The 16,568-nt window shown below is 41.3% G+C and overlaps 1 protein-coding gene across 2 annotated transcripts in view; it reads right to left on the reverse strand.

The window, feature by feature from the left end:
• Nucleotides 1–16,568, reverse strand: part of LOC141114481 (lysosomal alpha-glucosidase-like) — a 321,841-nt gene that overhangs the window by 163,796 nt on the left and 141,477 nt on the right. For both annotated transcript variants that reach the window (XM_073608186.1, XM_073608187.1), the window contains 3 exons: nucleotides 9,213–9,378; nucleotides 4,076–4,172; nucleotides 1,274–1,393 (listed from right to left, as the gene is read on the reverse strand). In XM_073608186.1, coding sequence (XP_073464287.1) covers nucleotides 1,274–1,393; nucleotides 4,076–4,172; nucleotides 9,213–9,378 — 383 coding nt within the window. The remainder of the gene's footprint in view (nucleotides 1–1,273; nucleotides 1,394–4,075; nucleotides 4,173–9,212; nucleotides 9,379–16,568) is intronic.

The following is a 16,568-nucleotide window of genomic DNA, read 5'->3' on the forward strand; positions in this document are numbered from 1 at the left end:
GCCGGCTTTCCAGCTGGCTATATACAGTGTTTAAAAGGGAAAAATAAAAACCACAAAATGCAAAACACATCAAAAATCGCATCACAAATACAATACTTGTGTTTCTGGTGTGATTCCATTGAAGTTTATTACACGCAAAACCCGGGAAAAAAGTCCCCTACCCTTTCCAAAAACACACTGGCTGTAAAATATATAGATATAAATGTGTACCATAGAAAACCATGTTAAATGAACTGTAACCCGTTTCTGCAAACTGCAAAATGCACTAAAAAATGCATAGGTGTGAACCTAGACTGAAGATGTTTTCTTCTTTGTTGATTTCTAAGCAAAGGATTAAGGAGAGTGGAAAGGTAACGGAGTGGGAAAATATATTAAAGTCCAATTGGGACGTGGAAGAAGAAGCGTGCTTGAGATCCTAGAGAGATACTTGAGTTGAACCTGTCCTGTTAAACTGCTATATGGTCTTGACCACCGTGCTGCAGCTCGGTTTCAGGGTCTTGGCAATCTTCTTATAGCCTAGGTCAGTGATGGCGAACCCTGGGGTGCCAAGGTTTGCCATCACTGGCCTAGGCCATCTTTATGTAGAGCAACAATTCTTTTTTTCAGATCCTCAGAGAGTTCTTTGCCATGAGGCGCCATGTTGAACTTCCAGCGACCAGTATGAGAGAGTGACAGCGATAACACCAAATTTAACACACCTGCTCCCCATTCACACCTGAGATCTTGTAACACTAACGAGTCAGATGACACTGGGGAGGGTAAATGCCTAATTGGGCCCAATTTGGACATTTTCACTTAGGGGTGTACTCACTTTTGTTGCCAGCGGTTTAGACAATAATGGCTGTGTGTTGAGTTATTTTGATAGGACAGCAAATTTACACGGTTATACAAGCTGTACACTCACTACTTTACATTCTTCAGTGTTGTCACATGAAAAGATATAATAAAATATTTACAAAAATGTGAGGGGTGTACTCACTTTTCTAAGATACTGTCGCTGTGTGGTGGGATATTTTGGGAATTGGAAGATTGTGCACTAAGGATTATTTATTTGTCACAGACTTTTTATTATTGGACTTTGGATTTGATATAACTTTCTACATAAATTTCATATTTATTCATTTATTTTAGCACTTTATCACAGATGTTTCACTTGTATGTGAAGGATATATGATGTAGTCACTAATTGTATAAGCTAGTGCTGATATATGTATGGTTAGTTCTGCTTTAATTTCTGTAGTACTGGGTGTACAGGTTTAAATGATATTCTTACCAATGACCTCCTGATACTGTCTAATGACAGTTTTTGGGTCAGGGCCCATAAAGAAATACATGTCAATGATGCCTCCTATGGTCCTCCAGGTCAAGGCAGGAGCTGGCTGCAGTATTACATCTGAAACAGCAAACACAGTATAAAGTAGGATTTATTTTTTTTGCAATGTAGTCAACTAGACAACAAACAAAGCCGCCTTTAAAGTCATTGATGGTAATCAATTTTATAGTACAGTTTTTAGGGCCTATTCAGAAGTTTGCAATGTTTTGCAGTACTGTATGCGCCTGTATCAGTCAAATATTCCATCAACACCTACAGATAAGGCAAATCCTTCCTTCCCGAAATATAGAACAAAAGCTGATCAAATCCTCAGACCCTCTACTTTATTAGTAACCACCACAACAAAACAAGGCCTTATTTCATATCTATATGCCTCTTTTTGCCAAGACTAATCTGCCAAAAAACCCCTGCCATGCAAGATAGCATGGGGAAAAGATATAGGGTGTATTCTAGAGGATGTGGGGCAGAACAGTGGTGTAGTGGGTAGCACTCTCACCTAGCAGTAAAAAGGGTCGCTGGTTCGAATCCCAACCACGACACTACCTGCCTGGAGTTTGCATGTTCTCCCTGTGCCTGCGTGGGTTTCCTCCAGGTACTCCGGTTTCCTCCCACACTCCAAAGACATGCTGGTAGGTTAATTGGCTTCTGTCCAAAATTGGCCCTAGTATATGAATGTGAGTTTGGGGACCTTGGATAGTGGGCTCCTTGAGGGTAGGGATCGTGAGTGTGCGATGTATGTGTGGAGCAATGTGTAAATTGATGGCGCTATATGGGTACCTTAAATTAAAGAAAAAAAAATAGGGATAATTGTAGACACGCACACTCACTCAGGTTGAACTGGATGGACTGGTGTCTTTATTCAACCTTACTATGTAACTATGTAACTATGTAACATGTTGGTGGCAGTCAGTATAGTGTTCCTCTCACCTACTCAATGACTGACTCAATTGTTTATTTTGCATTGAGTATTGCACCCCGCGGAAATTGTACCACTGGGGTCGTAGAGACACCCTAAGCTGCCCCAGGTGCTGCAATTGTACCACAGATCTCATTCATATGTTGTGGAAATGCCTTAAAAGAAAAAAATATTTAACGTATATTTATGGTCACAGTGTAAAATCATATATCCATTTTCACATTGTATTACAATTATACCTAGCCGACCACTGTTAACCACTTTAAGACTGGGCCTCTTTTTTAGATGTGGTGTTTACAAGTTAAAAACATTTTTTTTTGCTGGAAAATTACTTAGAACCCCCAAACGTTATACATTTTTTTATAACACCCTAGAGAATAAAATGGCGGTCGTTGCAAAGCTTTCTGTCACACCGTATTTCCGCAGCGGTCTTACAAGCGCACTTTTTCTTGAAAAAATACACTTTTTTAAATTAAAAAATAAGACAACAGTAAAGTTAGCCCAATTTTTTTTCATATTGTGAAAGATAATGTTACGCCGAGTAAATTTATACCCAACATGTCACTCTTTAAAATTGCACCCGCTCGTGGAATGGCGACAAACTTTTACTCTTAAAATCTCCATAGGCGACATTTAAAAAATTCTACCGGTTGCATTTTTTGTGTTACAGAGGAGGTCTAGGGCTATAATTATTGCTCTCGCTCTACCGATCGCGGCGATACCTCACAGGTGTGGTTTGAATACCGTTTTCATATGCGGGCGCTACTCACGTATGCGTTCGCTTCTGCGCGCAAGCTCGGTAGGACGGGGCGTGCTTTAAATTATTTTTTTTTCTCTTATTTATTTTACCTTTTACTTTTTATTTTTACACTGTTTTTTTTTTTTTTTTTTAAATGTGTCACTTTTAGGCTCGGTTCACACATGGGCGGCACGACTTGCAGGTCGCCTCAGCGAGGCGACCTGCAAACGACTGCCGGGGCGACTTGCGAGACGACTTCTGCATAGAAGTCTATGCAAGTCGCCCCAAGTCGCCCCCAAAGTAATACAGGAACCTTTTTCTAAGTCGGAGCGACTTGCGTCGCTCCGATTAGAACGGTTCCATAGCACAGAACGGGAGGCGACTTGTCAGGCGACTAGGTCGCCTGACAAGTCGCCCCAGTGTGAACCGAGCCTTATTCCTATTACAAGGAATGTAAACATCCCTTGTAATAGAAAAAAGCATGACAGGACCTCTTAAATATGAGATCTGGGGTCAAAAAGACCTCAGATCTCATATTTACACTAAAATGCAATTAAGAAAAAAAAAATTGTCATTTAAAAAATAAACAAAATAAATTGACCCTTTAAGAGCTATGGGCGGAAGTGACGTTTTGACATCGCTTCCGCCCTGCAGTGTCATGGAGATGGGTGGGGGCCATCTTCCCCTCACTCGTCTCCATGTCAGCCCAGGGGACAGATGCGATCGCCTCCGCCACTGCCAACGGCTCCGGTAAGCGGTGGAGGGCACCAGATCACGGCAGGAGTGGGGGCCCTTTCCCGCCTCTGATAAAAGTGATCTTGCGGCGAATCCGCCGCAGGGACAACTTTTATCTTGTACCGGACCGCTGAACACGGGGATACCGGGGTTATGGCAGCTGGCTGCTGCCATAACAGCGATATCTGTCCCCAAAGTAGGGACGTACATCGGTGTGCGGCGGTCCGGAAGTGGTTTTTCAGAATGATATTGAAGTTTGTAAACTTACTTTGTGAAGATCCCACACATTTAATTCCTTGAATTCTGTGACACCTATTCACACACATATGTTCACATATTACACAATACATACCCATAGCATTACTGTTGAGCAAAAATACTCCATGAGCAGAACCGTCTTTATCAAAACCCAGATAAAACGGATGTGAACCATATAGATTAGCATCTTCCTAGAAGAAAAAGAAACACACTTAAAGTCTTAAATTATGTGAAGCCTTACCTTCTAAAACAACCCAGTTTAAAATAGACATGAAAGGCAAAAACACATACATGCATACATACATATATATACACTGTATACACACACACATATCGGGTAAAATGAGTATTGAACAAGTCACCATTTTTCTAGGTAAATATATTTCTAAAGGTGCTATTGACATTAAATTTTCACCAAATGTCGGTAACAACCCATGCAATCCATACATAAAAAGGAACCAAAACAAATTTCAGAAACAAAGTTCAGAAATTAAGTTATGTGTAATGAAATGGAATGACACAGGGAAAAAGTATTGAACATGCTAACTGAAATGTATTTAATACTTCGTACAAAATCCTTTGTTGGTAATGACAGCTTCAAGACACCTCCTGTATGGAGAAACTAGTCGCATGCATTGCTCGGGTGTGGTTTTGGCCCAATTCTTCCACAAAAACAGTCTTCAAATCCTAAGTGCCGGTTCACACAGGGGCGGCACGACTTGCAGGTCGCCTCAGCGAGGCGACCTGCAAACGACTTCCGAGGCGACTTGCAAAACGACTTCTGCATAGAAGTCTATGCAAGTCGCCTCAAGTCGCCCCCAAAGTAGTACAGGAACCTTTTTCTAAGTCGGAGCGACTTGCGTCGCTCCTATTAGAACGGTTCCGTAGACTAGGTCGCCTGACAAGTCGCCCCTGTGTGAACCGAGCCTAAAGGTTCTGTGGGCCTCTTCTATGAACTCTCATCTTTAGTTCTTTCCATAGATTTTCTATTGGATTCAAGTCAGGTGATTGGCTGGACCATTCTAGCAGCTTTATTTTCTTTCTTTGAAACCAGTTGAGTGTTTCCCTGGCTTTGTGTTTGGGATCATTGCCTTGCTAAAATGTCCAACCTTGTTTTATCTTCATCATCCTGGTAGATGGCAGATTTTTATCAAGAATGTCTTGGTACATTTTTTCATTCATCTTTTGAAAATTGAGATCATTATCTATTGTTTTCTTTGAACAATTGTACCTGCTAATTCCAGGTCTTTCTGAAGCTCTCCATAAGTGGTCCTTGGCTCTTGGACAAATCTTTTGATAATTCTTTTTTACTCCTGTGTCAAAAATCTTGTAAGGAGCACTTTGTAATGGCCGGTTTATGGTAAAATTATGTTCTTTCCACTTCTGGATTATGACCCCCAACAGCACACATTGGAATATTCAGAAGTTTAGAAATCCTTCTGTAAACAATGCCATCAGTATGTTTTGCAACAATAAGGTTGCAAAGGTCTTGAGTGAGCTCTTTGCTTTTACCCATGATGAGATGTTTCTTGTGTGACTCCTTGGTAATTAGACACCTTTTTAAAGGCCATCAGTTGAGACTGAACCAGCTGATATTATTTGCACTGACAAGGGGCAAAATTGCTTTCTAATTACTGAAAGATTGCAGCTGGTGTCTTCGCTTTCCATGTCTTTTTGCACTGCCCTTTCTTTATGTGTTCAATACTTTACCCCTACGCCATTCCATTTTATTACACATAACTTAATTTCTGAACTTATTTTGTTTTGGTTTCTTTGTATTTATGGATCGCATGGGTTTTTACCGACATGTGGTGAAAGTTTAATTTCAATAGCACCTTTAAAAATATATTTACCTAGAAAAATGGTGAGCAGGGGGAACAGAGGTGGGGTAGAAGAGCAGGGGGGTACAGAGGTGAGACAGATGTGCAGGAGGTACATTGGTGGGGCAGATGAGAAAGTGGGTTACAGTGGTGGAGCAGATGAGCAGATGGGTTCAGTGTTAGGATAGATGAGAAGGTGATTCAGTAGTGAGACAAAAGAGCAGGGGGATACGGCGGTGGAGCAGATGTGCCGGGAGGTACAGTGGTGGGGCAGATGAGAAAAGGGGGTTCATTGATTGGGCAGATAAGCAGGGGGGTTACAGTGGTGGGACAGAAGAGCAAGGGGGTGCAGTGGTGGGGCAGATGAGCAGTGGGACAGTGATCTGAGGTGTGGAGTTGCAGGAATTGGGGCTGATTTGAGGCGTGAGAGTGCAGGATGTTAATTTCTAACTACTCAAGTAGTTTACAGCATTTACTTTATAAAAAATCCTTTTCCTAATTGAGAGTGTGAAGTTGACATTTTTTTGTTATAAGATCGGCATGCTCAATTTCTTTGAAAACATTTTTCGGCACACTATGCTCAAAAGGTTGCCTACCCCTGCTCTATAGTCTCCAAACAGAACCATCAAATTAAATATAAGCTAGAGATGGATCCTTGTTGATTAACTTTAATTTACTGTATGTACTGAAAGCCAGAGGAGCTAATTCATCACATATTCTGTGTAATTATTTAAATCCCTTTGAGTTGTTGCCTCCCAATATTTTTGTGGCTTCCACCCAAGATCCAACAAATTTCCAATGTATATGTACTAATATACAAACTGTCAGGTCTTAAATAATTACAGTGTAGCTATTTTTATTCTCGTGTAGATTAAAGGTGTGGCCTTTGATCTGCATATGACATTAGTTAAAGAAACCTTAGGTAACCCAATAAACCCTATTTAACTCCCTCCTACCCTTCTCCCCTTAGATGTTTTTTTTCCTAACCAATAATGGTTATTTTTTTTTTTTTTTCATTTTTATTCATTTGGAATGTCACAATAATAAATTTGCAAAATTGACAAAAAAAGTGCCATTATTTGATTTGCAAATACCTGCCCATGCTCTGTATCAGAAACATCATTTTACTGTAATTTAAAATTAGACAGTTTATAGAATAATATTTTTTCTGGTCAAAACATAAAAGTTAATGTATGTATGTCTTCTTGTCTACAGATTAAAAAATACTATAATAAAATAAGCAAAAAGTAGTGAATAAAATCTTTTTTGAAAGAAAATACTGCCAAATGCTTTGTTTTTTTTCTCTAGTTTTTCCTCAAAAAACAATGCATGTATTACATCCTATAATATCCTAAGTAATGACAAAGTTATTGTTGCATAATTAAGTTCATGGTGATCTGGTCTGTAGGGGGTATAAAGGAACAAGAACTGAAGTGGTTTAACCTCAAACTGTGTAGAGGGTTCTTTACTGTAAGAGCTGCAAGGATGTGGAATTCCCTTCCACAGGCGGTGGTTTCAGCGGGGAGCATCGATAGTTTCAAAAAACTTTTAGATAAGCACCTGAACAACCGCAACATACAGGGATATACAATGTAATACTGACATATAATCACACACATAGGTTGGACTTGATGGACATTTTGTCTTTTTTCAACCTCACCTACTAAGTAACTATGTAACTATGGTTAAAATATGGGACAGCAAGCAACTCAAGATGTAAAAGTCACGAAAAGTCAAAAATTACTTTCATGCAACATTACATTAATAAATCTTAATTTGTACTCACTGAAATAACACTGTATTTTCCCCTTTAAAATGACTCTGTTGCTTAATGCAGTACATTGGCCAAAAATAACAGGATAAAGGTGAACAGTTCAATAAAAGGTAAAATACAAAATCAGCGTTGGTTGTAATGTTTACCTTCAATCCAGGGATTTTCCCCACAGGACATTTTTCTGCCAACAGATTTTCTCAGTCTGATGACCATAATTCAACCCACCTCCTCTGAGCCCAGGTTGTACTGGACCTGCCCAAGTTTGTGACAGTGAAAGGAGAAGCAACACAGTGATGAGATCATCATATCTCTTTTATGTTGCTCCAGTCTAGATTTTATTGCTGTCTGTGCCCCAATTAGAGAGATTCACCCTCTCTATTTGTCTTGTTTAGCATTATTATTGAAAGGGAAAATAAAATAAAATCTCAAATTTTGGGTTGACACCAGAAAGATAGAGGGGAACACTAGTTCTAGTGACCCTGATGACACCCAGGGATTCCCTCACTTTGGAGGGATTTCCTGATTTGCCTATGGGACAGGAAGTGAAAGGAAATCTTCTCAATGGGACACAGATGGCAAAAAAAAACCTGACATGAATCATAACCCTCCCATACTATAATTAAAAAAGGTTCTGCCTTTAGTTACACTTTAAGGCTCTGTTCACATCTCATGATTTTGTCATTATTCTTTAATGGCATTCCCTAACGCGATGCAATTGTGTCGCAATCTTTGCACAAAACACAAATTTTAGAAACATGCAACGCTTGGTGTAATGCAGCCTAAGGGCCCTTCACACTGATGCATTTTTACCTAGTTAAAATGTTTTCTTTTATATTATATGGGACTCTTCACACCACTGTGCTAGGGGTATGATGTGCTTCCAGTATCTCTGGTGAGGTTTTCAAAACTGCGCCAAAAACACAAGTCCCCACTAAAATAAATAAAAAATCCACCAAAAATGGGGCAAAAACGCACCTGTGTTATGTTTTTGGTGCGTTTTTGAGTCAAATGTGTAAATATGCACAATGCATATTTATGCACAGGTGCATGCTAGGTAATAGGCATCCAGAAAAGGCACCAGAAACACGGCAAAAACGTATATGTGTTTTAAATGCATTTTTTCAGTAGGTAGTGTGAAAGTAGCCTTATGCCGACCTTTTCGACCAAACTTGTCCGACGGAACGAATCCGTCGGACAATTTGTCTGTCTGTGGGCTTCATCGGACCTGCAGCGGGCCTTTTCTGTCAAAAATGTGAGGGACTTTAGATTTAGAACATGTTTCACATCGTTCCGACGGACTCAAGTCCAGTCGAAAAATCAGTTTGTCTGTATGCTAGTCCGACGGACAAAAATCGACGCTAGGGCAGCTATTGGCTACTGGCTATGAACTTCCCTATTCTAGTCTGGTCATACGTCATCACGGTTGAATCCGTCGGACTTTGGTGTTTTGGTTGTAGACAAGTCCGATTCGACGGAAGTCCGTCAAAGTCCAACGTGATTCAGAATGGTGGTCAGAAATGGTATATAATAATAACAACCTTTGTATTTCAACCATTTTTCCTCTAAATCATGTAAAAATAAATTAATACATATAAAATGAATATATTTGCTATAAAATATTCATTCCTTCACCATACCCGCGGTATCAAGTCTCTGTTCCAAAATGTGAGTTTTTTCCAGTTGAGGTCTAAGTTGATGGAAGTGAGATGTTCCCCAAGGCCATATATGTAGGAAGATGAATGTGATGTGGACATTTGTATGAATTGATCAGCAAAGATGATTGGGGCAACATTGGTGTCCACCCTATAATGAGAGCGTCAGGGTTATTTATATTTCCATAATCAATCCCTCGATTTAGTCTAAACATCACCAAAACAGCACCATGAATGATGAACGAACTATTAACATGATTAATATTTATTTAGTATTTACTTAATACGCTCAGTGAACATCTCTTTTGTAAACCCAATGTCTCCAATTAAAAAAGTATACATCAAAACCATACATCTTGTATAATAGAAAGAGGAAAGAGCACTTTCTTTCTTATGCATAAAAAAATGTGCATTTATTTATTTTTTTCACAGGAGCCTGCAGAGCATTGCACTCATGATTGGTGGATAGTACGTGCAATGCCAGGCTCCTGCACACACTGCCTAGAGCTCTCTGCCCATACATCTTCACAGGAAGACCGTTCCTAGGCAGTATGAATGAACTACAAGCGCATTGATCAGCATGCTCGCAGTCCATTGAAACTACAAACCCGGTGGCTTGTAGTTTGCATGGGCCCTGAAATATAAGTATACTAGTCTTGTAGTCATACTTTACACACCTTGTCAATTAAGCTATGAAATAGCTTAATTGACTGTAGTGTTTTGTATTAAATAGCTTCTTCCTACCTGACTGCGTTGTCAATTTACCTTGCATTTGTAGCACTAACTCTCGGTGGAACTGCTGGTTTAAGTGGGCTTGTTACCTTCACTCTCCTTCCCTCTGTTTTACCGCCACCGGGTCTAGGGTTCCGTTGAGTTTACTTCCGGACGATACATGCACCAACACTTGAGTACGTTTTCAATGCTTTATTAAACGACTTACTAAGGAAGTAGCAGGAAAGAGGCAGAAGGGAAACCACAGAAGAAACTCAAATATCTTCTTGTAAGATTCTTAACAAAATGTCCTGGTAGAATTTGGATATTGTAATAGAATGCGCTCCCCTCGTGGGACACACTCTTTGCTCGCCTGGATAGGCCTCTCTCGCTTGCCCAGCAGACAGCACGCAGCACGAACAAAAGTCTCTGCCACAGACTTGCTCGGGATAAACCCGTACGATCCTCTGCCACAGGATGTATCAGCTTTTCTTGTGGTGAATGTCAGTCACAGTGCTTGAACCTTTAAGCCAACCTGGCAACACTATGCTGCATAGTTACTTTTAGGATACGTCCTCCAACCGAGTCACCAGGCCCCTCTCCAGACCAGCACACCGCGTGATCCTTCCATGACGGGTCCTCCCCTGGGATCTCCTCGGTTGTCCAGCTTCTTCCCTTCTGGATAGACAGCTCAGGACCATTCCTCGGCTGCTGTGGCAGGCCCCAGACAAGCCTCTGGTCCCACCCCTGCGCCGCTGCGGCGTGGGCCTCCGGAACGGAGGACCACGAGATTGCTCTCTAACGCATACCTGTCGGCCAGGAGGGCCAGCAGGTGGCTGTAAAACGAACCCCACAATATGGCGTCTGTACCATAAATACCCTCGCCCAGAATGCAACTCGGAGGACCACCTCCACCGAGTTGTCTCCGGGACAGAAGAGCATCCATACGCTTCAACACGTTGCCTTTCCAACACTGACCAGTGATAACAGTGACACCCTCCGGTCAGTCTGGAAACACACACAACGTCAGCCAAGCTGAAACAGAGGCAAACTTAACCTATTTAACGAACAAGTTACTAAATTTACCTGACATATGGTAGATCGCAAATCTACCAGCGCTACACATTCATTCAGTAAACATCAAGTTGCACATCGCTTTTAGCCTGATCATTTGGCTGAAAAAGGTTATATAAACAGTCCTACCGTTACCCTTTATCCATCTCAGCAACACTGCAACATGCCTAAAAGTAATCTGCAGCTCGTTGAACATCCCATCCAAATTCTGGCTTAAAAAATCTTATTTACATAGGACAAGACATGCCCCACGCCCCCACCTATTAGGGCATTGAGCCCTGAACTTTGGGAGACAAGAAGGCATGATACTAATCACCCACACCTTCAGACTACAATACGGATAAAGTTCAAGTATGCATTGCTGCAGATTCCTTGGGTTCACAAATCACATACTGTTGGGCCGAAACCCATTAAGTAAAGCCTATGCCCATGGTCAGCTGAGTCAGAAAAGTCAATAATCTGAAAGAATAGATAACTCCACTCCCTTACTATATAAAGGAGCTCACAGCAGCCATATTGTCAGTGTGTGTTGGCACCATTAGTAAGAGCTGACAAGGGTGAGATAATATGCTATACAATGGATTGTAGTGGTAGGGTAGATAACTTTTGGTATACCCACTACCAAAATTTACAGTTCTATAAACCCAACAGTCTTTCTTAGGACTACTTTTTTCTGTATCAGCAACAACTGTACTAGCGTGCTAGCTGCTGAACCCTTTTTGCAGTTTCTTTTGTGGTTTTTCTTTGTGCCCTTTTCATCTTTTATTTACTGTTTTTCTGTTTTAACTATATTGGGCTTTTGTTTAGGGTCTTTTGGGGTTTATATTTTTTAGTTGGGGGTAGATGTTTTTTTTACTTGTGATGGCCTTTTTACATTGGACAAGTTAGTCAGAAGTAACATTGTTTGACAATGTATTGCTGTCCCCCCAAAATAACTCAACACAAAGCCATTAATGTCTAAACCGCTGGCAACAAAAGTGAGTACACCCCTAAGTGAAAATGTCCAAATTGGGCCCAATTAGCCATTTTCCCTCCCTGGTGTCATGTGACTCGTTAGTGTTACAAGGTCTCAGGTGTAAATGAGGAACAGGTGTGTTAAATTTGGTGTTATCGCTCTCACTCTCTCATACCTGTCACTGGAAGTTCAACATGGCACCTCATGGCAAAGAACTCTCTGAGGATCTAAAAAAAAGAATTGTCGCTCTGCATAAAGATGGCCTAGGCTGTAAGAAGATTGCCAAGATCCTGGAACTGAGCTGCAGCACGGTGGCCAAGACCATACAGCATTTTAACAGGACAGATTCCACTCAGAACAGGTCTCGCCATGGTCGATCAAAGAAGTTGAGTGCACGTGCTCAGAGTCATATCCAGAAGTTGTCTTTGGGAAATAGACGTATGAGTGCTGCCAGCATTGCTGCAGAGGTTGAAGGGGTGGGGGGTCAGCCTGTCAGTGCTCAGACCATATGCAGCACACTGCATCAAATTGGTCTGCATGGCTGTCATCCCAAAAGGAAGCCTCTTTTAAAGATGATGCACAAGAAAGCCCACAAACAGTTTGCTGAAGACAGGCAGACTAAGTACATGGATTACTGGAACCATGTCCTGTGGTCTGATGAGACCAAGATAAACTTATTTGGTTCATATGGTGTCAAGCCTGTGTGGCGGCAACCAGGTGAGGAGTACAAAGACAAGTGTGTCTTGCTTACAGTCAAGCATGGTGGTGGGAGTGTCATGGTCTGGGGCTGCATGAGTGCTGCCTGCACTGAGGAGCTACAGTTCATTGAGAGAACCATGAATTCCAACATGTACTGTGACATACTGAAGCAGAGCTTGATCCCCTCCCTTCAGAGACTGGGCCGCAGGGCAGTATTACAACATGATAACGACCCCAAACACACCTCCAAGACGACCACTGCCTTGCTAAAGAAGCTGAGGGTAAAGGTGAAGGATAGCCAAGCATGTTTTCAGACCTAAACCCTATTGAGCATCTGTGGGGCATCTTCAAATGGATGGTGGAGGAGTGCAAGGTCTCTAACATCCACCAGCTCGGTGTTGTCATCATGGAGGAGTGGAAGGGGACTCCAGTGGCAGCATGTGAATCTCTGGTGAACTCCATGCCCAAGAGAATTAAGGCAGTTCCGGAAAATAATGGTGGCCCCACAAAATATTGACACTTTGGGCCCAATTTGGACATTTTCACTTAGGGGTGAAAATCTTTTGTTGCCAGCGGTTTAGACATTAATGGCTGTGTGTTGAGTTATTTTGAGGGGACAGCAAATTTACACTGTTATACAAGCTGTACACTCACTACTTTACATTGTAGCAAAGTGCCATCTCTTCAGTGTTGTCACATGAAAAGATATAATAAATAATTTACAACAATGTGAGGGGTGTACTCACTTTTGTGAGATACTGTATAGATTCCCAGAAACATATATGGGTTGGTTTACTAAAACTGGAGAGTGCGCAATCTGGTTAAGCTCTGAATAGAAACCAATCAGCTGCCAGGTATTTTTGCCAAAGCTTAGTTGAACAAGCTTAAGTTAGAAGCTGATTGGCTACCATCCACAAATGCACCAGATTTTGCACTTAGTTTTGGTAAATCAACCCTATAGTCAGCTATGGCCCTTTTCTAAATTTTGGGTGTTCAGGATACTCTTGTTGCTAAACAAGTGTTGAATCTGCTCTTTGTACGCAGCTCACTGCCCCCTTTTGTTGTGTACCAATTATTGTGTGCCAAATAACACATTTACCCCTACATCACCATAGATATTTAGGAACTAGGCATTCTATTTAAAAAGAAAAACAGGTAGGCCTAAAATGCAGGAGATTAAAAAAAAAATATATATACTTTTAAGATGATGCAGTGTTGTGATAAAATGGAGTGCACAAACTATGCCATCAAACTTCTGCACCCGTACCTACCAACTATTCCTGATTTGGTGGGACTGCCCTCTTGGTAACATCCCTCTGTCTCTCTTTCCTCCTAATTTGTCTCTCAAGACAAATCAGCGCATCCATGTACATGCAGTTATAAAAGGGGTTAATGCATCTCTCACCAGCTACACGGGATCCGTCGTCCTCCTATAGCGTTACTCCTACTTGGCATGAATACAGTTATCGGCTACACATGGACTGGCGTTCCTAGTCACGAGCCCTCAGGGGTAGAGTAACGCTATAGGAGGACGACGGATACCGCCTAGCTGGTGAGAGATGCATTAACCCCTTTTATAATTGTATGTACACGGATGCGCTCTTTCAGCCTTCAGCACTCCCCCTGTTGATACTGGTATGAAAATCCATCTGAATGCCATTGCCCCGCTGTACCTCACCTGATAATCTTTGAACATTCAAGTCAAGCTACATTTTTTGTAATACTGTCTATCTATGACGGCCTGTGTCTCTACAATTGACAGATCCTGCTGATCTGATACACTCAAGCAATCTTAACCGGCACACTCCAACCACCCATCCATCCACTCAGTATACCACATTTATGGCTGATACCTGAAGGAACTTATTTTTTTATTAGGAGTTTACATTACCAAAAAAATTTGTTTTTGCTCAAACCTTCTAGTTCAGCTCTCATTCTCAGTTAGCCATTATCAGAGTTTGCAAGTGGTGACTGTGGTATGAATGTGGGATGTGTAGCCGCGGCTCCCAATGTTTTTAATTAATTTGACAACGTTGTCATCATTTTAATTGGTTTGTGTCAGCCACTTATCTGTGCCTTCCCCATCCCCTTTTTTTAGGTCTATTTGTGTGGTGTATATTTTTGTACTAATAAAGCAAGTTTTTTGTACTCCCCATAGTGTTCGGTTTTTTGCCCTCTTAAGAGAACTTTATTCTCTTAGTTTTTCTTGTATGCCTATAGGGCTACCTGAACTGCATCCTACGTGATCCATTGGATGAAGGTGTATATACACTTCCTATTACCCTCTGTAACTTTAATATTCACGTAGGTTGATCCAGGCAACTAACTATTATTTGTCTCTCATTTAGTCTGATATATTTACCTGGATAAAACATGCAATATTTATCTATCAAAATGTATTTTACAGTGCTAAACCTTTCAGCCAATTTCTAAATTGTTGCATTGTAAATTTTAAGCACCAGTATAAAGGAATAGTAGGGGTAAAAAGAGCACTTGGGGGTTTAACCAATTATATTTTATGTCCTAATTCTCCATGTAACAGGGGTGGGGCAGGCGTCTGTCCTTTGCTTTGACTTTTTGCTAAGATGTGTCCCTGTTTCCCATCTCAGAAAGTTGGGAGGTATGGGTGCACCACTGGACAGCCAGTCAACTGGTCAAGCTATACCTGTTGCTGTTGATACTGTACTTCCAACCGTTCAAACAAACTTAGTAATACCTAATAAAAAAACATGTACTGCTACTAAAACTACCTAAAAAAAAAAACAACACATTTTTAAAAGATTTAAATGAATCAGATTGCGGTGTTGCTGCTTTGTGCAAGCTTATTGTACAAGAATGAAACAATTTGATAGCTAAATATGTGCTGCCAGAGTACATTGTTTCTGACGCTGTCAGTAATAGATTTGCTGTTGTCATGTTCAGGAGTCTGGCTCGAAGACCAATTGCTATAGCAGTAGCGGGACTACCACCAACCAGCAGTATACTGTAGGTACACAGGCAACCACCCTGGTGGATGACAAGGGCTCATCTGAGGTGTGAAGTCTAAATACTAACCAGTGTTCAACAGAGCTCCTGATGGTGAAGATGGATTTTGCTGCATGTTAGTACCAGGTTGCGGTCCTCAGGATCGCCTCACCAGGAGGTGAGCAAGCCGGGGTCCAGTAGCGGATAAGCAGGTAAGGATCAAACAGAAGCATAGTCAGTAAACAAGCCAAAGGTCAATAACGAGTAGTTGCAGGTTGGGATCAGGCAGGAGCGAAGTTGAGAAACAAGTCAAAGGTAAATAACGAGTAGTAGCAAAAAATGCATGGCAGCGGGGAAGACAAGAGCGAGATATTGGCTGAAGAGAGCACATTAATAAGCAAAGAAGAAGTGCAGAGACATGGCATAAATCAGGAAGTTCATGGGAGGAGCAAAGAGTTTAAGTCAGAGCATAAGGCAGGGTTGTCCAAAGGATCACACAGGGTGCTATCCAGTAGCTCAGCGAGAAGAGTCATTGCCAGACACAGCAGAGGTCCCAGGTTTGAGTCCAGGCCCTGACAGCTGCTCTCTATCACCACACAGGCATGCCCTAAACCTGTAATTTTAAAGGATTTGTATTTTCAATGAAGCCATTGAAGCCGCATGAAAAGGTCTCCCAACCACTGTCGTTTTTTATTTTTATATTCTAATTTGTACATGTCCCCCATAGCAGTGCCTGGCTTCCAATGTCTTTTGTTTGACAAAAGTTTGCTCACTGACACTACAAATGGCAAGAAGTAAGATTTGATCTCATTGACTTTAATTGGGTTCGCTGCAAATTTGTGAAACTGTTTGCAAACTGAGCCTGGGCATATTCACTCACCTCCAGACCAAAAACCTTTATTGGAGGATGGGGGAGAGAACCAGACCTTATATATAAT

Source organism: Aquarana catesbeiana, linkage group LG12 (genome assembly GCF_042186555.1).
Source record: "Aquarana catesbeiana isolate 2022-GZ linkage group LG12, ASM4218655v1, whole genome shotgun sequence".
NCBI lineage: Eukaryota > Metazoa > Chordata > Amphibia > Anura > Ranidae > Aquarana > Aquarana catesbeiana.